Here is a 24,506-nt window from a genome sequence, read left to right as displayed (position 1 = left end):
ATGGCAAGCAGGAAATCGTCGATCGCTTTACCACAGCTGCAACCCTCTTTGGACTGAAAATCAATACCATGAAGACAGAACTCCTGTACCAACCCTCACCTGAGCCACAGGCAATGTCAAACAAACAATGTTGTTTTGGTCAACGGAAGACCTCTTAGAAGTTCTGAGAGTTTCATCAACTTAGGCAGGACTTCTACATCAGGGAGCTTGAGGCAAGCCAAAAACAGTAAGCGTGAAAGCCCTTATCACAGCCTCCCAACTTTGTTGGGCTGGACACATCTGGCGCATGCCTGACACGCGACTACCCAAAGCCATTTTCTATGGAGAACTGAGCCAAGGAAAGAGGAGACAAGGAGGACAGAAACTGAGGTACAAAGATGTCTTGAAGAGGAACATGAAGAATGCCAGAGTTATCGATCAGACATGGGAAAGGGATGCCTCAGATAGAGCAACATGGCGAAGCATAGTTAAAAGCTCAGTGTCCGCAATTGAAGACAAGCGTCAAAGGGAGTATACGAGAGCTCACGAAACCAGACATTCCATAGCAGCCCAGCCAGGCCATTTATGCCACCACTGTAGACGACTCTGTCACTCTCGTGGCCCATCTAGTGGCCTCGTGGCCCATCTGCGTTTCGGCGCATCCTAATAAAGCAGTCATCATCGTTAGTAATGGACAGCCAATGACAACAGCCACAAAGTGGCAAGCACACAGTTGTTTGGGATGTCTCTGTATGCTGTAGCATTATAATTTCTCTTCTCTGGAACTAAGAGGCCCAAACCTGTTCCAGCATGACAATGCCCCTGTGCACAAAGCAAGATCCATGAATACATGGTTTGCTAAGTTTGAAGTGGAACAACTTGAGTGTCCGACACACAGCCCTGACCTCAAACCCACTGAACACCATTGGGATGAACTGGAACAACGACTGCATCCCAGACCTCCTCACCTAACAGTGCCTGACTTCACTAATGCTCTTGTGACTGAATGATCGCAAATCCCCCAGCTATGCTCCAAAATCTAATGGAAAGGTTTCCCAGAAGAGTGGAGGTTCTTATAACAGCAAAAGTGGGACTACATGCAGAATGGGATGTTCAATAAGCACATATTGGTGTGACGGTTAGGAATCCACATAACTTCGGCCATTAAGTGTACATTTAATCATCAGAGTGTATTATTCCAACAGTAATGTTAATCACTACCATAGTAACCAACCATTTATCTCATTAGGACAAAGACGAAGGATTAAATATAGCTAATATATGCTGCCTGAAAATTTCTGGTGATTTTCTTTCAACTTTGAGAACTGAGCTCCTCAGAAGTAATGAATATGTTCTGTGTGAAATTTAGAGATAGCGAGCCAAGGACTATTCATAACATAATTAAACTCTATCCTTTAGTTAACTGCCACTTACTTATCTTCATTTTGCTGTACTGTCATATATTCTTTGACGACAGCTCTAAGAAGTCTTTTAATGGCCGAGATAAAATGCTTTTTGATTCCAGTGTTTACATTTTATATAGAGATAATAAGAAATGAAAGTCGATTATGTATAACTACCTACAGTGTAAATGGCGGTGGTGTAGTGGTTAGCACTGTCGCCTCACAACAAGAAAGTTCTGGGTTCGAACCCAGCAGCTGATGAGGGCCTTTCTGTGTGGAGTTTGCATGTTCTGTCTGTGTGAGTTAGATATGCAGGTTAGGTTAATTGGTGGCTCTAAATTGACCGTGAGTGTGTGTCAGCCCTGCGATGAGCTGGTGACTTGTCCAGGGTGTACCCTTCCTCTCACCTATGGTCAGCTGCGATAGGTTCCAGCTTGCTGCATGAGATAAGCGGTTACAGATCAAACAAACAAGTGTAAATGTCTCACCTTGGATGAGGTTTTCCTTTCGCCTCACATTGAATGACAATGTTTTCTCGTGGATCGACAATGTAATCTTTAGGAGACTGATGGGTTATGGTTGGAGGCTGCGGCACTAAGGTCACACATAAAAATGAATAAATCAGGATGGCCATTACTTTCTTTCACCATTTACCAATACACTGCAATAACACAAGGCGCTCGCCTTCAAACCCTATCTTACACACTCACTCACAAACAAAAGGATGTCATGCAGCCAGAGTTTTCTATGTCTATTCTTGGGTTTCAGTCACGTAACTTTTCTTATCAATTTCACTTCTGGTAAAACAGCTGGTGGTCAAGCAAACCAAAATGGCTGCCGTAGTGCAAACAACTAGCGATAACTTATCAGAGTACGCTTGCAATCTAGAAGCCACTGCTCGCTTTAGATATATTCAGAAGATTGCTATGTGCAATGGAATCGACCATGACAGTCTGGGAAAGAAGGATTTGTCATATGATCTCGAAAACTACCCTTCAGTCGAGTTCCCCGACATCTTGAACTATCTGGTGTTGCAGACGTCCTTCTACACCGCAAAACAGATGAAAGCGTGGAAGAGTATGGAGGCTTACAACTTTTTTGTATGTGGCTGGGAAAGGTCCTCGCTATCAAGTCGCTGCCCAATGAATCCTGTATTGTTTTTACCTATGTAAGTTTTTTTTAAGCTTTTCGTTCGCGTCTATACAATGAAGCGCTGCAAGTTGAAATGTAAACAAACAACAGTTCGCTTGACTCTCACTTGTGTTGGCTCGTATCTCTCAGGTAAATCATTCACAAAGATCATCAGAAACCCCTTTAGAGACCTGGATCTTAGTTAAACAAGACGGAGAAGTGATCAAGGCGCATTGTAACTGTATGGCTGAATTTTGTCACAACCTTCATGCATATACACTTTATTATTCGTGGTTGTTTTGATCGCATGCACTTGCTGAAAGACTCGTTGAAAAGGCCGCTAGGACACCCTGTTAAAGAAAGCGAGACGCGCACAATATGGCGGCCATCGAGTGAGGAGTAAACAAAGAAACAGCTGGGGACTTTAGTGCTTCGTGACTAAAAAAAAGCACCGTAAAATAACGACACATAGCAAGAAAAATACTTGGAAAACACTAAGGACATAGCTGAGAGGGAGATACAAACCTTTCACAAAGTGAACGTGATCACTGCAAACTCGAGCATGCTTCAACTCGGCTCCCTTTGATTTCAGTGAGCGGTTCAAAAACCACCTTTCTCAACGTCTTTTTGTGAAATCCTGTGTTCGTTCACCCTTTTTTATTAGTTCACGGGGAACCCTGAAGAAACTTTTATCAGTTTCACAGTTTGATCGATTCAAACAACCTAAAACAACGCAAGCGTAAGGCATTTTTCATGCGAGCAATGCACCTTCTCCGTACAAATGCTTTGTCAACTGAGCTTTGGTAGACCACCAGCTAAAGTTTTGAATAACTAATGAGGCGGATGTGACTTCACGTGAAACCCAAGAATATAGGCTAAACCAAAGCAAGCAAATTAATAAGGCTGGATCACAGCACACAGGCCTAACATGCAACATATGAATGTCCTCTAAACAGTATAAACATGTACAGTGGTGCTTGAAGGTTTGTGAACCCTTTAGAATTTTCTATATTTCTGCATCAGTATGACTTAAAACATCATCAGATTTTCACACAAGTCGTAAAAGTAGATAAAGAGAACCCAGTTAAACAAATGAGACAAAATATTATACTTGGTCATTTATTTATTGAGGAAAATGATCCAATATTACATATCTGTGAGTGGCAAAAGTATGTGAACCTCTAGGATTAGCAGTTAATTGAAAGTGAAATTAGAGTCAGGTGTTTTCAATCAATGGGATGACAATCAGGTGTGAGTGGGCACCCTGTTTTATTTAAAGAACAGGGATCTATCAAAGTCTGATCTTCACACCACATGTTTGTGGAAGTGTATCATGGCAAGAACAAAGGAGATTTCTGAGGACCTCAGAAAAAGTGTTGCTGATGCTCATCAGGCTGGAAAAGGTTACAAAACCTTCTCTAAAGAGTTTGGACTCCACCAATCCACAGTCAGACAGATTGTGTACAAATGGAGGAAATTCAAGACCATTGTTACCCTCCCCAGGAGTGGTCGACCAACAAAGGTCACTCCAAGAGCAAGGCGTGTAATAGTCGGCAAGGTCACAAAGGACCCCAGGGTAACTTCTAAGCAACTGAAGGCCTCTCTCACGTTGGCTAAAGTTAATGTTCATGAGTCCACCATCAGGAGAACACTGAACAACAATGGCGTGCATGGCAGGGTTGCAAGGAGAAAGCCACTGCTCTCCAAAAAGAGCACTGCTGCTCATCTGCAGTTTGCTAAAGATCACATGGACAAGCCAGAAGGCTATTGGAAAAATGTTTTGTGGACAGATGAGACCAAAATAGAACTTTTTGGTTTACATGAGAAGCGTTATGTTTGGAGAAAGGAAAACACTGCATTCCAGCATAAGAACCTTATCCCATCTGTGAAACATGGTGGTGGTAGTATCATGGTTTGGGCCTGTTTTGCTGCATCTGGGCCAGGACAGCTTGCCATCATTGATTGAACAATGAATTCCGAATTATACCAACGAGTTCTAAAGGAAAATGTCAGGACATCTGTCCATGAACTGACTCTCAAGTGAAGGTGGGTCATGCAGCAAGACAACGACCCTAAGCACACAAGTCGTTCTACCAAAGAATGGTTAAAGAAGAATAAAGTTAACGTTTTGGAATGGCCAAGTCAAAGTCCTGACCTTAATCCAATCGAAATGTTGTGGAAGGACCTGAAACGAGCAGTTCATGTGAGGAAACCCACCAACATCCCAGAGTGGAAGCTGTTCTGTATGGAGGAATGGGCTAAAATTCCTCCAGGCTGGTGTGCAGGACTGATCAACAGTTACCGGAAATGTTTAGTTGCAGTTATTGCTGCACAAGGGGGTCACACCAGATACTGAAAGCAAAGGTTCACATACTTTTGCCACTCACAGATATGTAATATTGGATCATTTTCCTCAATAAATAAATGACCAAGTATAATATTTTTGTCTCATTTGTTTAACTGGGTTCTCTTTATCCACTTTTAGGACTTGTGTGAAAATCTGATGATGTTTTAGGTCATATTTATGCAGAAATATAAAAAATTCTAAAGGGTTCGCAAACTTTCAAGCACCACTGTATGTGTTTAGAGGTGAATTTCATGCTGAACAAAAAACAGAAGAGAAAATCTTTCTTACACTGTATTGTCTCAATTGTTTCTTTAATGAGCTCCAAAAACATTTCCCAAATTAATACAAATTTAAATTAAGCTAGAAATCACTGCACATTGGATGCAAGTCCACAAAGGTCATATGTAACACAAACGCAAACAGAAATTCCAACACCAAAGCAAATTCATGACTTACATCCTTCCAGAACTTTAGCTTTATTCCCCAACAGGAGAGAGAAAAATAATGACAAGTATAAAAGAAGAGCACATATTAGTGTAGTTTTAAAGAGCTGGGAATTGTAGCTAGTTGCATATTTCCATTACATAAGCACTTGTAATAGTAATATGCTTAGTTAGCCCCTGCTTTGTATCTGGGTACATTAATTAATGGTCATGATATAATGCAACAACTTTATGTTGTCTGTTAGCTAGCATCCCATTCACTACAGGATATTAGCAGTCACGCTTGTAGATACTGTAAAAGTATACAAGAAGAATTGCAGAAGATAAAATGCATCTACAAAATGAAATAAAATGTAAAGAAAAAGTGAATAGTAAAAAAGTAAAGGAAGCGAGTTTTTAAAATATTATTTTGAATTAATTCCACAAAACTGACTCCATATTAGGGGTGTAATGATACACTCATTAGGGGTGTCAAGATTCAAATCGATTCAGTTCACAATATGGGGTTCGCGACTTGGATTTAATTCGATTCTCAGAATATTTTGAACAAAATTTGAATAAAGGAAAATTATGACTGAAAAGTCGCCTATTTTATTTCTGAATCATAAACAATGTACATTGAACACAGGTTAAATAGTGTAAAAAATTTACTATAGATTCACCATATTTTAAAAATAAATCAATACATTTATCAGTAATGTTTTGTTTATTTGAGTAAATAAACAAAGTGTCTGACCCAGGGAAGATTATCTAGAGAAACATAAGGAGCTTAGTAGCAGAAATAGAGCTCCAAAGTCGACTAAAATGGCTGATTTCTGCGGCTTCTGGTGTTGTTTGAAAGCTCCTGAAGAGCTCTTTTTAATCATAATAATGTGGTTGTGTAACCGTATAGCGTAATGCATGTTGGCAGTTGCACTCTAGAGCTACTGGGCTATCAGAATTCACAAGTGCAGATCTCGCAGGTTCTCCATAAAAGAACGCGATCATGTGACCAACGTGCTCTCATATCTGCACAGATTGGGACCTCTGGTGCTCAAATAGTGTAACTGCATTACACGGGCAATTAACAGAATGCTGATTTGCACAATGTGAGTCACCCACGATGCACATCGTCACATTTTTGCACCGTGATGCATCGTTATACCTCTACTCCTTTAGTGGAGAAATATTTGTGCCTGAAGGAGCTTTTGGGACACTGCGTGTGTATACATGTATACTCACAGTCAAGAGGGACCTCTAGTGCTGTGAGCACCTGACACAGGAAGAGCACCAACAGCACCCTGTGACAGTCCTTCGACCTGTCCATCATGAGCATGGGAGACCACTATCAGGGCCACAGTTTCCAAGGACATCCACCACTGCAACGAGAAACACATGAGGACACATGAGGAAAAAGGAACAGTATTGGGGACAATGGAGACATGTAAAGGAGGGAGAGAGAGACAGAAGGATGGAATGCAGAAAAATATGCCACAGTAAAAGGAAGCAAAGAGACACTATGCATCAGCTGATACATAAATATGATAGATTTTTACCAAGAAGGCAAAAGTGAGACATCTACAGTCATGGCCATAAGTTTTGAGACTGACACAAATTTTGGTTTTCACAAAGTTTTGCTGCTTCGGTGTTTTTAGATCTTTTTGTCAGATGTTTCTGTGGTATACTGAAGTACAATTATAAGCATTTCATAAGTCTCAAAGGCTTTTATGGACAATCATTTTTCCAGATGTCCCAAACAGTCTGAAGGGGGCTTCATCAGAGAAAATAACTTTACCCCAGTCCTCTGCAGTGGGCAAAAAGTCCTACAAAAAGTTATTTTCTCTGATGAAGCCCCCTTCAGACTGTTTGGGACATCTGGAAAAATGATTGTCCAGAGAAGAAAAGGTGAGCGCTACCATGAGTCCTGTGTCATGCCAACAGTAAAGCATCCTGAGACTATTCATGTGTGGGGTTGCTTCTCATCCAAGGGAGTGGGCTCACTCACAATTTTGCCGAAGAACACTGCCATGAATAAAGAATCGTATCAAAACATCCTCCAAGAGCAACTTCTCCCAACGATCCAGGAGCAATCTGGTGATGAACAATGCTTTTTCCAGCATGATGGAACACCATGTCACAAGGCAAAAGTGATAACTAAGTAGCTAGGGGAGCAAAACATTGATATTTTGGGTCCATGGCCAGGAAACTCTCCAGATCTTAATCCCACTGAGAACCTGTGGTCAATCCTCTAAAAGCGGGTGGACAAACAAAAACCCAAAAATTGTGATAAACTCCAAGCACTGATTATGCAAGAATGGGTTGCCATCAGTCAGGATTTGGCCCAGAAGCTGATACCCAGCATGCCAGGGCGAATTGCAGGAGTCTTGTCAAAGAAGGGTCAACACTGTAAATATTGACTCTTTGCATAAACTTGATGTATTTGTCAATAAAAGCCTTTGAAACTTATGAAATGATTATAATTGTACTTCAGTATACCATAGAAACATCTGACAAAATGATCTCAAAACACTGAAGTAGCAAACCTTGTGAAAACCAAAATTTGTGTCAGTCTCAAAACTTTTGGCCATGACTGTACAATGAATCCATTACTACACCCATAACCTCAATGCACAAGCTTAATTACTTCATATACAGTATGGCGATACCATTAGGCCCTTTCTCGATCATGCCACATGTTTGAGCTGTTATTACATTCTAACTTTGATGGAAAATATTGGGTCCTGCTTTAGAAGTGTCTGTAATACCAGATAAATACAAATAAACCATACATATAAGCATTGAGGATGTATTAAAGGGGAACTGAAGGCAAATTTTTTCTTATCAAAATTCTATTTATCTCATTTTATTAAATATAGGAATGCATTTTTGATAGCTATTTTGTCACTGCTACAGCAAGTTATGAGTGTTTGAAATATGCTCTGTAATATATCAGTCCATATGTCAAAGCAATGGCCGTAAACGAGATTCGTTGAGACCTGTGCGAGACATCGTAGGACGGAAGTAAAACGTACAGCGGAAATCAAACCCTGTGTCTGAAATCGCTCACTTGTTCACTGCTCCCTACTCCCTATATAGGGAATTACTATATAGAGGACTATATAGTGAGCTCATTGTTAAAATGAAAAACACTTTCGGACACTAGTCCGTCGCACTGGTATTTACGTCATTACTGTCGCACGATTAAAACATGCCAGATCAGTTGGCTGGTGGGTTTTCAAAATAATAAATACGTGCATGTGTTTTTGTGATAAATCCATATTATACTGAGCGCATTTCTCACATTAATCAATACAAAGTACCTGCATCTTTCAGGTTTTTTAAATCAAGGCTGAATACTTTCTTCTTTGCCGCTGCCTTTTATAAAATCAAATTTGAGACTTTTAATTTGATTTCTTTCAACACGACCACAATGCATGATGGGATATATTGCTTTGGTTAGTGACCACCGTTGTACACTGTTTTTCGTGATGGATTGTGGGATACTTTGAGTGCACTACATAGGGTGTAAATAATCCTCACTAAGGTTTCAGACAGCACTATAAAATGGCGTCCTCACTATATAATCCACTATATAGTGAGTAGGGAGCGATTTCGGACACAGGGAAAGTGACCAACATCTGCCAATGTTGTCAAAAGATGCGCGCACCCTCTTTCGAATGCTGATGTAATCAAGCCGGAAGTTTTGTTTGTTTTGATAGCAAATCAGGAAAGTTTGAAAAAAGTAGGCAGTAATCGTCATTTAAACTCGTTTTTGTGCAATATTTCGTTTGGAAAACAGTTTTCAAAATGGCGGCACTGACACCTGGCTGACACTTCACGTTTCGAAGTCTCGCACAAGTCTCATGAAGATTGCGCGGATAAGCGACGCCTGCCGTGGACCAAACGAACTAAATTCAACATGGCTAAAACCCGAATAGGCTGATAAGTATAATATTTAATTGCAATTAGTTGCCAAAAAGAGTCACAGTATAAGGTTACTAAAACCGAAACCGTAATTGAATAACACATTAATTAAGAAATAAAGCAAGTTTAAAAATGACTTCAGTTCTCCTTTAACTGTTACAGAGGTATTATAATATTGCATTTTACGCAAACACAATACTGTTCAAATGTTTTGGGTACATTTAAAATGGTAAACAATTCATGTGACCAGCCTTCTGCTAGCAAACAGCATCAGGGCTGGGCTTCCCAAAAGCCTCTTAACGCGAAGAGCATCTTAACTAGGAAAGAGAGTGTTCACTGTGCTGCTCATGCTACCATTTAACAATGATTTTTGTGCTGCCGTGCTTTTGGGAAACTCAGGCCAGTTCTTTCAGGTGCACTGTCAAACAACTGGTCCATTATTTCAAGCATCATGAAGGACTTTCTTATTTAACCAGGGACTGAGCCCTGCTCTTAGAAAGCAATCAGGCTTTCATCTGAAAATGTAAGATGGTACTTGAACAACCAACGGCCTGCACGGAAAAATGGACGCTCCCGCCCTCCACAAGTCTTAGACAAGGAAAGTCTGGAAAAAACCTACAGCTTGGTGGTCGCCACAGTTGTCTCAGTTCTCTGTGCCACTGCAGAGTGTCTCCCTGGTCTAAAGAGTGGGGTTGGCGTGCGCGTCCTGACTCTCACTTTAAAAAGACTTGGGGCAGGCAGGAAGAGTATACAGGTCCAGTGTTGGTCTACAGTGGTGCTTGAAAGTTTGTGAACCCTTTAGAATTTTCTATATTTCTGCATAAATATGACCTCAAACATCATCAGATTTTCACACAAGTCTGAAAAGTAGATAAAGAGAACCCAGTTACACAAATGAGACAAAAATATTATACTTGGTCATTTATTTATTGAGGAAAATGATCCAATATTACATATCTGTGAGTGGCAAAAGTATGTGAACCTTTGCTTTCAGTATCTGGTGTGACCCCCTTGTGCAGCAATAACTGCAACTAAACGTTTCCGGTAATTGTTGATCAGTCCTGCACACCGGCTTGGAGGAATTTTAGCCCATTCCTCCGTACAGAACAGCTTCGACTCTGGGATGTTGGTTGGTTTCCTCACATGAACTGCTTGCTTCAGGTCCTTCCACAACATTTGGATTGGATTAAGGTCAGGACTTTGACTTGGCCATTCCAAAACATTAACTTTATTCTTCTTTAACCATTCTTTGGTAGAACGACTTGTGTGCTTAGGGTCGTTGTCTTGCTGCATGACCCACCTTCTCTTGACATTCAGTTCATGGACAGATGTCCTGACATTTTCCTTTAGAATTCACTTGTATAATTCAGAATTCATTGTTCCATCAATGATGGCAAGCCGTCCTGGCTCAGATGCAGCAAAACAGGCTCAAACCATGATACTACCACCACCATGTTTCACAGATGGGACAAGGTCTTATGCTGGAATGCAGTGTTTTCCTTTCTCCAAACATAATGCTTCTTATTTAAACCAAAAAGATCTATTTTGGTCTCATCCGTCCACAAAACATTTTTCCAATAGCCTTCTGGCTTGTCCACATGATCTTTAGCAAACTGCAGACGAGCAGCAATGTTTTTTTTGGAGAGCAGTGGCTTTCTCCTTGCAACCCTGCCATGCACACCATTATTGTTTAGTGTTCTCCTGATGGTGGACTCATGAACATTAACATTAGCCAATGTGAGAGAGGCCTTCAGTTGCTTAGAAGTTACCCTGGGGTCCTTTGTGACCTCGCCGACTATTACACTCCTTGCTCTTGGAGCGATCTTTGTTGGTCGACCACCACTGGGGAGGGGAACAATGGTCTTGAATTTCCTCCATTTGTACACAATCTGTCTGACTGTGGATTGGTGGAGTCCAAACTCTTTAGAGATGGTTTTGTAACCTTTTCCAGTCTGATTAGCATCAACAACGCTTTTTCTGAGGTCCTCAGAAATCTCCTTTGTTCATGCCGTGATACACTTCCACAAACATGTGTTGTGAAGATCAGACTTTGATAGATCCCTGTTCTTTAAATAAACACCTTCACCTTCAAATTATCTGCTAATCCTAGAGGTTCACATCCTTTTGCCACTCACAGATATGTAATATTGGATCATTTTCTTCAATAAATAAATGATCAAGTATAATATTTTTGTCTCCTTTGTTTAACTGGGCTCTCTTTATCTACTTTTAGGACTTGTGTGAAAATCTGATGATGTTTGAGGTCATATTTTTGCAGAAATATAGAAAATTCTAAAGGGTTCACAAACCTTCAAGCACCACTGTATATAGCCACCAGAAATTGTGTCGCCAACAACAATCTTCCTACTGATCCTTGGATCTGAGGAATCAGCCGTCATCATCATCACTTGAACAACATACAAATTACTCTGGAATTCTGGAAATTTAAAATTTGGTCTTTTCTACTCACAGACTAATACAGAAAGATTAAAGTGACCATCTAAAGACAAAATCCACATAAAAAATCAAGCATTTTTGAGACTTCTACACAGCACTGTACACCTTGAATTTTGGCTCAACTGAGTACACAGGATAGTTACAACAGGTAATTAGCTGAGGGTATTAATGTTTATATGAAAGACTTTTCCTTGCATGCATTTAATCATCTACATTAAAAGGGTCTGTACACTGCAACTGCTCAGACATGCAACTTGACTAATATTTGGATAGCTGTGCTACATGTCTACCCTGGTAACCAACCAAAAGTTCAGGCTTTCAGTAAATCTGTAATTTGACAGTATGCACACAGCAACTGTCCCGTTTGTAGGTATTTTTAAATTACATTCCAAGCTTTCCTCTGAGTTGTCACTGTATAATAAATATTGTTCTGTTAAACTTTAAAACAGATGTTTAGTTAGTATGTCAGTACTCTGGCATTATTTCTGCTCATTACCATGTAATAACACTGCACAGTTACTGCACAAATACCTTTCTTAGTTTCTATGTAATTAGAATACAGGTAGGTTTTATTTGAAAGCCAGAAGTTCATACAAATAAAAATTTCCTCAACCAGTTACACAAGTGTAGGAAATTAAAAAAAAAAAAAAAAACCACACAACCCACTTCAGGTCACTTTTCACTACGCTTATATGATATTATTTTTTCCCCTCATGATTTTCCTTTCTAAAAAATGCAATAACAAATTTAATTGTTCAAAACAGCTAGCCTAAAAATGACAAGAAAACAAGCAAATTTTCACCATTTCCAGTTTAAGGAGATTAAAGGAGGGTGCAATAATACAGGGTTAGTCAAAATTATGTTCACACTTAAATGGTAGAAACCATTTATTCACAAAACATACATCATATGTGCAAGATGATTAACAGGACGGTCTCAACCTGTTCCCCATCGTGTTCAACACACAAAAACCAGCGAGCAACAGTACCATTTAAAAGATAATAAAAATAAGAATAATAATAAAAATAATCGGACGGCACGGTGGTGTAGTGGTTAGCGCTGTCGCCTCACAGCAAGAAGGTCCAGGTTCGAGCCCCGTGGCCGGCGAGGGCCTTTCTGTGCAGAGTTTGCATGTTCTCCCCGTGTCCGCGTGGGTTTCCTCCAGGTGCTCCGGTTTCCCCCACAGTCCAAAGACATGCAGGTTAGGTTAACTGGTGACTCTAAATTGAGCGTAGGTGTGAATGTGAGTGTGAATGGTTGTCTGTGTCGATGTGTCAGCCCTGTGATGACCTGGCGACTTGTCCAGGGTGTACCCCGCCTTTCGCCCGTAGTCAGCTGGGATAGGCTCCAGCTTGCCTGCGACCCTGTAGAACAGGATAAAGCGGCTAGAGATAATGAGATGAGATAAAAACAATCCATTAGTGTTAACATAATTTTGACTAACCCTGTATTATCAGCCGTGCAGTCGCCAACAGCTGCAATTGCAAAAACTCATCTGGATGGTGTATGGTGTAAACTCCTGTGGATGATGAGTCTTGATCAGCATACAGTACTATACAAAAGTCTTAGGCACCTGATTTTTGTTTCATACAAACTTTGTTATAGACTTCTAGTTTATGACTTCTACATTATCAAATCAGTACAAAAACATTTTAGAGTCCAAACGTTCGTTTTCCAGCACAAAATTAAATGTTACAGGGAAAAAAATGATTGTATCTGAGCAGCATATTCCATAAGCGAGCACTTTTCACATTAAAAAAGAAAGCATAATGAAGGCTGCTGGGTTTTGGTGCAAAATGAAGAAGCGAGTGTGACAGTCAAAGTGTCCAGAAGAACTGTGGCTGGTTCTGTAAGATGCTCAGTAAAACCTACAGCTCATTTCCGCATCAAACTGCACTCATTGTACCTGAGACTACTATTTTTTTTTAAAGCAAAGGGTCGTCTCACACCAAATATTGACTTTGTTTCATTGATTATGGCTTACTGCTGTTTGTAGTATTTTTATTATGTTGAAACATTTCATTTCATTATTTTTTAAGCCATTTTTGGTCAACAGCATTTCTTGGCATGTGCCTACATAAGACTTTTGCACAGCACTGTACATTTGAAAATGTTAACAGTTTCACAGACTCTTATTCAAGGGTGGTGGCTGGGGGAGAGCATTACCACCCACCTATGGTTAAAAGGTATTAACTTTTTTGATTTCTAAAAATTTAATGATGTAGAGAAATACCAAATGGTCAACTCCACGTCAGCATCGGCCTTGCAAAGTTTAGGCTCATTTTAACCAGCAAATGGTGTTTTAAGCTATTTTCAACCTATAAAATGACAATTTTTAAAAATAAAAATATCTCATCTCATCTCATTATCTGTAGCCGCTTTATCCTGTTCTACAGGGTCGCAGGCAAGCTGGAGCCTATCCCAGCTGACTACGGGCGAAAGGCGGGGTACACCCTGGACAAGTCGCCAGGTCATCACACGGCTGACACATAGACACAGATAACCATTCACACTCACATTCACACCTACGGTCAATTTAGAGTCACCAGTTAACCTAACCTGCATGTCTTTGGACTGTGGGGGAAACCGGAGCACCCGGAGGAAACCCACACGGACACGGGGAGAACATGCAAACTCCACACAGAAAGGCCCTCGCCGGCCACAGGGCTCGAACCCGGACCTTCTTGCTGTGAGACGACAGTGCTAACCACTACACCACCGTGCCACCCAAATAAAAATATTAATTTAGTCAATATTAACATAAGCACTGATGTGTTTCATCACAGTCCAGGCATATCATTTAGTTTACAGCTAAAATTTTTTTAAGTGTACAGTAACTAAGTGATTCTGCATTAATACTTGGTGAACTGTCAAACCATAAGAGTATATTTTGATATAATCATTTTACAAATCAGTTGTCTAATGTCCACATGGATAACATTCACCGTTGATGCTGCTCTAAATGTTGAACAAAAGAGCACAGGAGAGCGACAACAAAAAAAACCCCAACCCTGGGTATTTAATTATTTCTAATTATCACCATTAACGTTATTTGTAAAATGTTAGATTTGACACTCTGTTGTTGACTTATTTATTATTTTTGAGTCTTCATTCTTTTTTCTCCTGAAATGCTATGTTTGACTCCAGATAAAACATTTGCCATCCCTGATTAAAAAAAAAAAAAAAAGTTAACTAACATTATAAACTTGGGTGTTAGCTACTGTATGTCAAACATGTTGTTCGATTTTATTTCACACTAATGAACTCAAAACATTCTTCTTTATTTCCCTTTACAGAAATTGAAAAAGCCTGCACAAAAGTCGAAAGAATGTGAGATTGGGAGCAGGGAATTGTCTTGGTTAATCCTGGAGAGGTCAAAACACCTACAGGGATCATCTCAGACTTGTATATCTATTGGCACATTTCCTGTTTTACTGGGGAGAAGAAGACAGCTCAGTTGATGTATTTTTGTATGATAACACATGCGAGCTTACACCGAGCTCCTACGCAAAATGCATAAAGAATGTCAGATCTGGTAATATAATATCATCGGCATAATCACAGCTGTCTCTTACGGCAATGTAGGGGTGACAAAATTATAATGCACAAGTGTGCTGAACACCATTATTCACAGTTGCTGGTCTGAAGCTATTACTTGTTAAATGATGAATCAATATTCTACATTTTATACTTTATTAAGTAAGTATATTTGAGAAAAGCCATGAAGGCCATACATTGTAAAATATCAACGACTCAAATAACTTATTCCCTATGTCTGAAACAAATGCAGTGAAACAAATTTTCATAAGTATTGAACTGAATACCTTCCAAGTTATTTCAGTAGTGTGGAACTGAAAAAGCAATCACTAACGCAACATAAAATCCTGCAATCACTTGTGCCTGGTTACCATGGATTCCAAACCCTATTCTCCTGCTCGAAAAACTTTGCTCTTCAAAGTCAAACAGAGGGTAGAATGCAGCTGCCAATCACGTATCTGCCTCCAAAGGGCCTTCGTTGTTGCCAGGCAGCGTGAATGTCCCATTATGCCATTAAGCAAGAGAAGGCAGGCAAATTCAGACTAACTCACCTGCCACTGTCTATTCAACGTCTGGAGGATTCAGTGTGTGCACATGTCAAAACAAGAGAGAGAGAAATATGGAGAGATGAGAAGAGTGTTCGTCAGTGTAGCAGGTAATGGGGGAAAACATTTTACAGCACTCACAGCTGCATTAGCTCTGTTCCATTCTCCTGTTATTTATTATCTTTACTTTAGCTTGATGGTGAGAGCATCTTCCAGTTAAAGGGAAACTGAAGGCAAATTTTTTTATTTTCAAAATTCTATTTCTCATTTTATTAAATATCGGAATGCATTTTTGATAGCTATTTTGTCACTGCTATAGCAAGTTATGAGTGTTTGAAATATGCTCTGTAATATATCAGTCCATATGTCAAAGCAATGGCCATAAACGAGATTCGTCGAGACCTGTGCGAGACATCGTAGGACGGAAGTAAAACGTACAGCGGAAATCAAAGTGACCAACATCTGCCAACGTTGTCAAAATACACGCGCGCCCTCTTTCGAATGCTGATGTAATCAGGCCGGAAGTTTTGTTTGTTCTGATAACAATCAGGAAAGTTTGAAAAAAGTAGTTAGTAATCGTCATTTAAACTCGTTTTTGTGCAATATTTCGTTTGGAAAACAGTTTTCAAAATGGCGGCACTGACACCTGGCTGACACTTCACGTTTCGAAGTCTCACACAAGTCTTGTGAAGATCGCGCGGATAAGCGACGCCTGCCGTGGACCAAACGAACTAAATTCAACACGGCTAAAAACCGAATAGGCTGATAAGTATAATACTTAATTGCAATTAGTTGCCAATACGAGTCACGATATAAGGTTACTAAAACCGAAAACGTAATTGAATAACACGTTAATTAAGAAATAAAGCAAGTTTAAATATTACGTCAGTTCTCCTTTAAATGATAAGAATCTAATGTAGAAGTCAGAGCTACTTTTCTACAAAGTCTCTGTATAAACAAAGGGATGCATAGCACAGCCGTTTTAGAGTGCCGTATTGTGATTATATCCTTGACTTGCAAGTGACGTCAAAGCAAAATAGAAACCCGGATGTCGGCCATGTTGGTGGATATACAAATGTGGGGTCACGCGACATTCCATACAAAACATAGTCACGCATGCGCAACTCTCTTTGTTTTTCCACTGCTTTAAGCGTTCTTTTAGCTAGGCCATATCTTTGTGCTGTATATGGTTGTGGTCACAACAGTACTCATGACTGTGGCACGTTCCAATTTTTTAGAATTCCGTCCATGATTCTGAAAGAGGGTGAGGAAACTCTGAGGCTGAGTACGGAGAGGAGATGAGCACGGCTGAACAACATCGGCAGGGCTGATCTAACAGAGGCTAAAGCCAAAACAGCTCGTGTTTGCAGTAATCATTTTATCTCAAGTGAGATTCAAAAGCTTTCTCAATAATATCATGGAAGAATTTTATTTCGTGTTGCTAGAATTTTGCTATAAAATGAGCGTTCTCTTGTCATGGTTCACTCGGTCATTGTTATAATTTTAACATGTGTATTATCATTTCGCTTCTAGGAGCGCCAGCAAAATTATATGATAGAAACAATCCAGACTGGGCACCCACTCAGAAAATGGGCTATGTTTCGTCCAAGGTCGGACTTGATTCTTTGGCAGCCAAACCAGATAGAATGCGATATCTGGGTACTCGATGGTCAGTAGAAGCGTCTTGTCTTCAGAAAAGTCTGACTTTTTTAAATAATATGGGTCAAAACCACACATATCTATCTTCTCTTTGTATCGAAGCTTTGCTCGACCGTTCAAATTGTGGTAATACTGAGAAAATTCAGCATTTTTTACAGACACACTTTCAGTGGCTGCCATCCTAGTTGCTTTGTATATCCACCATCATGGCGGACACTCATGATGTAGCACATTTTGATCATGTGGTTGCAAGCCATCTATTGGACTGGTTTCACAGCTGTAATGATTACGGTCATATTGTCACGGCTACACTGATGGGGAGATCCTAGTCTGTATCAGAGGTGACATTTGCCCTGCCAGCTGGATGTACACAGCGCTAGCAGGCTCATTGAGCTCCTTGAGGTGAATTTCATTCTCCCGATTCATCAGCTTACAAATTTTCAGTGACACATTCATTACGCAGCGAAGCACAAAGACACAATGAGATTCTCATACATTTCAGGAAACAATTACGTTGCAGCCGAATTGGCCCTTCTGCTAAGACAGCATCGACAGATCGTATTGAGTGATCAAGCCTAAACAGTAGAAAAGCTAATTTGATTTGTATTATGCTAATATGAAGCCATCTGCATAAAACAACATGATTTAGTTTCTGGCAGATGTGCTGAAGGGCTGAAGCCCTTCTGTTCTCCTTGCACCAGTAAAATATCTTCGCCACACACCAAGAGACAGAAACACGCCATAACCACAAACTGTACCAGGACAGATGAATTTGTTCATGCTCTGTGAATCTATTGTATCGTGTGCTATAATAGCAAGCAAGCCTTAATATGCGGCGTCTGGTAGGACAAGAAGCAGTTCGCCCGATCTGTTTGTCTCCTGTTCGCTCATCACTGCAAGGCATCATGCATTTGCAGGAGCAGGTCTCAGTTCATGGCATCCTCCAGGACTTTGTGTATTTGTTGGTGCTGGCTACTTTAGCATGAACCCTGAAAGCAAACTGGACTGTACCTGGAGGCATGGAGTCACTGTGTGGAAATTTAATTCGCTTCAGGCACTGAATCAGAGATGAGCGTTCACAAGCTTCACAGACCGTGCTTGCAAGAATTCTGACGCTGAGAAAAATCACAAGCACAAACTCAAAGCTAAGGCATCCATATAAAAAAAAGAAAGATTTGCTAATGTCTTTCATATCTTTAAGCAAACAAGTGCAAGAATTCAATATCAGTTATGGGCTGTTTCACAGTCAGGGTATACTTTTCGGGTCCAAAAATCAAACCTCAGATTTTTGTGCTTTTCTGCAGCCAAAAATGACCTTTTGAGATGGAAATTAATTGTGCAGGATTTCAGAGCTATAGGTCATACACTGGACATGTTACTTGTGGTGAGAAGACAGCATACAGTATAGTGCATTTCTAAAACTGACCCACTTTCTTATAGTCCACAAGAGTAAGGTACACAAAGTAAAAAACTGTTGAAATGTGCGTGATTTTAAGTACAAATTTTCAATTACTGTGCAGCAATGTTCGTACTTGATGGTAACTGTAATAACAACTGAATCATCATCATCATATTTTCCCGCATGGCACGAGATCGGCCTTGGGGCGTCATTGGAACCGGTGTTCCAATAGACACCTGAAGTTCATTTTGTCCAAAATTGTTTCCCTTGCGGGGCGGCACGGTGGTGTAGTGGTTAGCGCTGTCGCCTCACAGCAAGAAGGTCCGGGTTCGAGCCCCGTGGCCGGCGAGGGCCTTTCTGTGTGGAGTTTGCATGTTCTCCCCGTGTCCGCGTGGGTTTCCTCCGGGTGCTCCGGTTTCCCCCACAGTCCAAAGACATGCAGGTTAGGTTAACTGGTGACTCTAAATTGACCGTAGGTGTGAATGTGAGTGTGAATGGTTGTCTGTGTCTATGTGTCGGCCCTGTGATGACCTGGCGACTTGTCCAGGGTGTACCCCGCCTTTCGCCCGTAGTCAGCTGGGATAGGCTCCAGCTTGCCTGCGACCCTGTAAAAGGATAAAGCGGCTACAGATAATGAGATGAGATTGTTTCCCTTGCTGGTTGCTGGTGCACTCCCAGAAGGTCTTCAACTTTTCTCCAAAGTCTATTTGAAGTGCGTCTATCAAACAGAACTTGCTTTTGTATTGCGTCATTTTCCATATGGCAGACATGGGCCAAATACTTGAGGAACTGTAGATGACAAAACTCTTGAATTGGCTGTGAACTTGTAATTTCATATAGCTGTTTATTTGATATCTTGAATGCCCAGTTGAGTTGACCTTCAACTTGAGTTACTGGATCTATTCCTTTCTTCCTATCCTTACGAGGGGGTGCGTTCTTATGACTGTATCCTCCAGACACCATTTTTCTCAAAAAGCCATTCCATATAGTCTCCAGCTTTTGTATTTCTTTGGCGGAAAGATCCCATGCTTGGGTGCTATAAAGTAACTGAGAGCGAATGCATGTATTTAGAATCTTCACTCGTGTATTGAGGTGGATTTCACGATCTGTTAGAACTCGTTTCAGCTCATTCCACTTCTGGAACGCAGATGAGACTCTAAGATGTAAGAAAGCAGATGACTGTTCTGTGTTGGTAATTTCATATCCCAGGTAGCGAAAACTCCTTACGTTCTTGATATTGTGGGTGTTCACAGTTATTAGGAATTTTTTTTCCTTGATCGTTTCATCTACATTGAAGGCTATAGTTCCAGTCTTGCGATACGACATTTGTTGACCAAACCTACTAAACGTGTTGTCGTAGATCTCCAAAATCTGTTGTAGGTGCCTTTGGGTAATTGAGTGATCAATCTCATTAAATCTGACGGTTAATAATTAAATTGAATCAGTCTCATTTGAATCGTTTTCAGTGAATCATTTTCATTGAATCAGTCTCATATTATCATTAAATCACTCATGGAATCAGTCTCATTAATCAGTCTCATTAATTAATACCATTAATTTTGGTGCTTAATAATAAATTACCAAACAGCTAAATTATGGTATATTCCAAATTATTATGATCACTTACCATATTACATAAATCATACGCACCTTTTAGAATTCTTTGGAGATTGGGGACTTCAGAGATATTGGAACACAAATAAACACACAGTTTCAATAATAAATGAATTTATTATAACAAAGATAAAAATGGATAATGGCAGTTGAAATATATACAAACAGTGAGGTGTGTGTGTGAGATGTGTGTGAGTGAAAGGCCCTATGGCCTGAGCAGAAGGCTAGTGTGGGATGCTAGCTAGGTATGTTCGTGTGGATCACTACGTGGGATTTGAGGAGAACAAAGGAATTAGCCTTGTGTGTAGGGTTGCCACATCTGAGTTGTAAAAAAACGGGACACATCGGTTGGCGGCCGCGCCTGCGCGCACGTACGAGCGCGGGGGTTGAGGGCTGCGGACACGCACATCTACGATGCCTTATGCCTTATGTGAATGTTCACGTTTAAAAATAAAACAGTTCAACTGGTGCAGTTAGGCGTTTAGTTAAAATTCATTTTGTCTTCTTAACCCTTAAATGGGCACTACCACAAATATTATTACAAAAAATAATTTCATATAGGAATGATCTTATTTGGACGCCAATATTTTTTTTAACAAATATTTAATAGTAGGCTAACAGCCTCCTGAAGAGCATGCATCTTACTTTGAAGCTTTAGGCCAAGTTTTAATTACATACAAAAATAAAAGAAAATACATTTGACTCCATTAACAAGTTTTGACATTTGTCTCTTCATAACAATAGCAGGGGTTAACAGAGTAAACAGTTATTTTTATAGGGATAATCTTTTTTGCCCCCCTCCCTTCTTTATCAGTGCAGGTTTTGAACAATGTTTTTTTTTTTTTTGAACAATGCTTTTTTTTAGGGCATTCGCTGAATGTGTCAAAATTTGCCCATCCCTCGTTGAATGTCACATGTCTTTTTTTCTTTTTGACAGGTACCGGATCTTCTACTTCATTCTGTCCGACTCCCTCATCGTCTGTCTCTCCTCCCATTCCGTTTCCAAATCAAAATAATACAAATATAATCAATATAATTTCTCTCAGTCTGCTTCGTTGTTGTTTTAGCCTTTTCTCTGGAGAACTGAACTTTAAAAGTTAGACTACCGTATCATACCAAATAGCCCTAATCCTTTGTTTTAATCACAAGAGAGAGGTGCTATGTTATTGGGACAACTGATTTATTCATTTCTCACGCCAGTGTTCAGGCATTCTTTTTTGATATATTTAATGATTTATTTAATGATTCATTTATTGATGAAATTGGCCCAGGCTTTAGAACCAGCCTTTATCAGAATCAGAACATAGGAAGTAGACAGCCAGCCTACTCGCGCACCGACCAAGGGAACTCTCACCTATTGTTTGGTATTACGGTATTCCAGTATCTTTGATTTCGCGCGTCCGCCATTGTATTGACCACGATCACCTAGCAACGGCGACTGGCTGCGTGCACAAACATTCGGTGAGGCCACACAAGTAGCTGCCTACAATATGCCCGCTTACGTGAAAACTATTAATATGTTAAGTGGCTGCGAGAAACATTAATGATTTGTGTTTATTTCAATGGGGGATAATGTGAGGAAGTAAAAAACCGGGACAAAACGTGTCCCGGGAAGGTTATTCCATTTTCCTGGACATTTTCCATTTTCCACAAAAAAACCGGGACAATCCCGGAAAAACCTGGACGTGTGGCAACACTACTTGTGTGGCTAAGCTAAGACAAAGGAATGCTAGCTAAGGTGTGTTTGTGTGTGGGGAGAGAGAGAGAGACCTTGTGTGTGGCCTACAAAAAGGATTAGCTCTGGTAGCTAACTCCACGTGTGTTTGTGGGGGGAGGAGTTGACCACGTGGTAAGGCTTATGGCCTAGCAAAAGAAAGAAGCTAGCGTGGGATGCTAACTGAGGTGTGTTTGTGAGGCCTAGATTAGCTTTGTGTTGCTAAGTAGACAAAAGAATTAGCCATGTGGCTAGCTAAGGCCCAAGGACCCTACCTCGTGGAGTTAAAACAAAAGAGGTGTGTGTGAAAGTGGGGGGAGGACCGCCACATGTTGGAGACAAAAGACTAGCTCTGTGTAGCTAACCAAGGTGTGTTTGTGAGTGGCCACGTGGTGAAGGCCTAGATTAGCCTTGTGTTGCTAGCTAAGACAAAGGAATGCTAGCTAGGTAGGTGTTTGTGAGTGACCACGTGTTTGTGTAGGCTTAGATTAACCTCGTGTGGCTAAGCTAAGACAAAGGAATGCTAGCTCATAACACTACTAAATCCACTGAAATCTTGATGAGATCAAGATGTGTGATAAGGAAATTAAAGTGTTAGTGAGGAATAAAGAGAAGCATGCAAAGCCTATCTATTAAACAATTGAGAGGACAAAATTAGAACAATTCAAGACGCTGCCTGTCGACAGTGTAATAAATAAACGTTCCTGAGTTTAAAATTCACACTATTTCAATAAAAGCTAATTCCTAAGACTAGGTTTTGCCCAAATGCCAAGTCTTACTCAGTATCTTGCCTCTAGCAAGATTATGAAGAGATGTTCCGAGACTTTTGGAGTTTCGCCGTTGTGGAGCACGTGAGTCGCTTCCGTGAGGTGCAGAGAACTTCTCGGTCCGATGCATGGTCGCTCGTGATGAAAAGAAAGTCTCTGATCAAACAATGTGCACAGTTTTTGAGTTAAAAAGGATCCAGTCACTTCTTAACTTTAAAATAACTGCCTGGGCTGCAGTAGTACATACTTATAAGGAACAAATGAAAAACCGGTTGTAAACTCAAGCTGAGTTTAAAATCGCACGATCTTAGAGTCTACCGTGGCCAAAGGTAAACAAAGAAAAGCGTGAAACTCTGATTCTTGCAAGAAAAAAAAGAAAAGACGTCTTTTTGGGTTTGCTCGCGGAGCGAGCGATTCCTCCCTGTGTCCGTGTTGAAATCACGGTGCCAAAAGAGGAGGAGCTAGGAGTTTCCGGGTGGTTTATGCCTTCCTGGAGGATGTGACATAGATGATCCCGTCAACGCGGAAGATGGCTGATGGGAAATGTAGTTTCTTAAAGAGATGGACCGAATGTACCTACACTGTTTAAGCTCTGTGATATGTGATATGTGAAGTGGTGATGATCCTTGTGGTTTTCCAGAGCGGACACTTTTTGACAGACTCACACTTCAACCACATGTGAAGCTTTGCTGTAGATGTGTCTTGCGTCTGTTTCGAGTCCTGTTTTTTTTCTTCTTCTTTTTTTTAAAGAGTATTCTGCTTCAAAAGAGACAAATATTTTCTTAAAAAATCATTTACAACCTCATCATATGGTGAGTGTTTTCCGAAGAGGACATTTTTGAGGGACAAAGGATACTGTCGAAAAAAAAGTACCGAAACTTCCACTTAAATGTCTTTCTATCATGAATCAAAGTATATATCCCAAAGTAAAACCTAGTTAGTGCTAAAAACTGCAATTCTGAATGTAACCAGTAAAATCTAAATGTAATAATTAAAGTAGAATTAAATTAAATGACCATAAGGTCAAAACTGAGCCCACATTTGACTCTTACAAACATATTTATAAGAACTTATAAAAGACATTACTGCTGAAGGTAGGGCCGGTGTGTCCCTGTAAAATAAGGTTTCAGAAACTCCAGCATACATTTAACAATTATTCCACGAAATCGAGTCGTGCATGAGCTGATAGCTGACGAGGTGCGTAACACCGAGTTGGCTATAAGCTATGTATGGCGAGATTGAGTGGAATAATTGTTTTATTCTATCCACATTTACTGGATTTTGAGAAACAGAGCATTTTTCTTTTTTCTTTTTTGCAAATTCAACAAATAAAAACTTTATACAAAACGTCTGACAAAATAATTTCTGCTTAGAATGTAAACAAGCTGGAGAAATGACAGTAGCAATTTGTGAAAAATGCTATAATAATAATTCTTGAAAAATTAAAAAGATACGTTCTTAGCATCAAATACTTTGTTGCTTTTTTTGTATTTTTGGGGGTTTCCTTCTTCTTTAAGGTTTTTTTGGCAGCTGGCAAACCAACTTAAAGCGACTGGCTGGAGTGTGGAACAGGAGATATTGGGGGGGGGAAATATATTCTTTTATCTA

At 40.2% G+C, this 24,506-nt stretch overlaps 1 protein-coding gene across 6 annotated transcripts in view; it reads right to left on the bottom strand.

Annotated features, from left to right (window-relative positions):
* nrcama (neuronal cell adhesion molecule a) overlaps window positions 1-24,506 on the bottom strand; it is a 183,802-nt gene that overhangs the window by 57,641 nt on the left and 101,655 nt on the right. For all 6 annotated transcript variants that reach the window (XM_060914624.1, XM_060914618.1, XM_060914623.1 and 3 more), the window contains exons 3-4: window positions 6,525-6,661; window positions 1,871-1,976 (exon numbers count right to left, since the gene is read on the bottom strand). In XM_060914624.1, coding sequence (XP_060770607.1) covers window positions 1,871-1,976; window positions 6,525-6,618 — 200 coding nt within the window. In that variant the 5' untranslated portion in view covers window positions 6,619-6,661. The remainder of the gene's footprint in view (window positions 1-1,870; window positions 1,977-6,524; window positions 6,662-24,506) is intronic.

This window comes from Neoarius graeffei, chromosome 2, assembly GCF_027579695.1.
Source record: "Neoarius graeffei isolate fNeoGra1 chromosome 2, fNeoGra1.pri, whole genome shotgun sequence".
NCBI lineage: Eukaryota > Metazoa > Chordata > Actinopteri > Siluriformes > Ariidae > Neoarius > Neoarius graeffei.
Note: the sequence above shows the minus strand (reverse complement) of the source record. Positions and strands in the feature narration are given on the sequence as shown.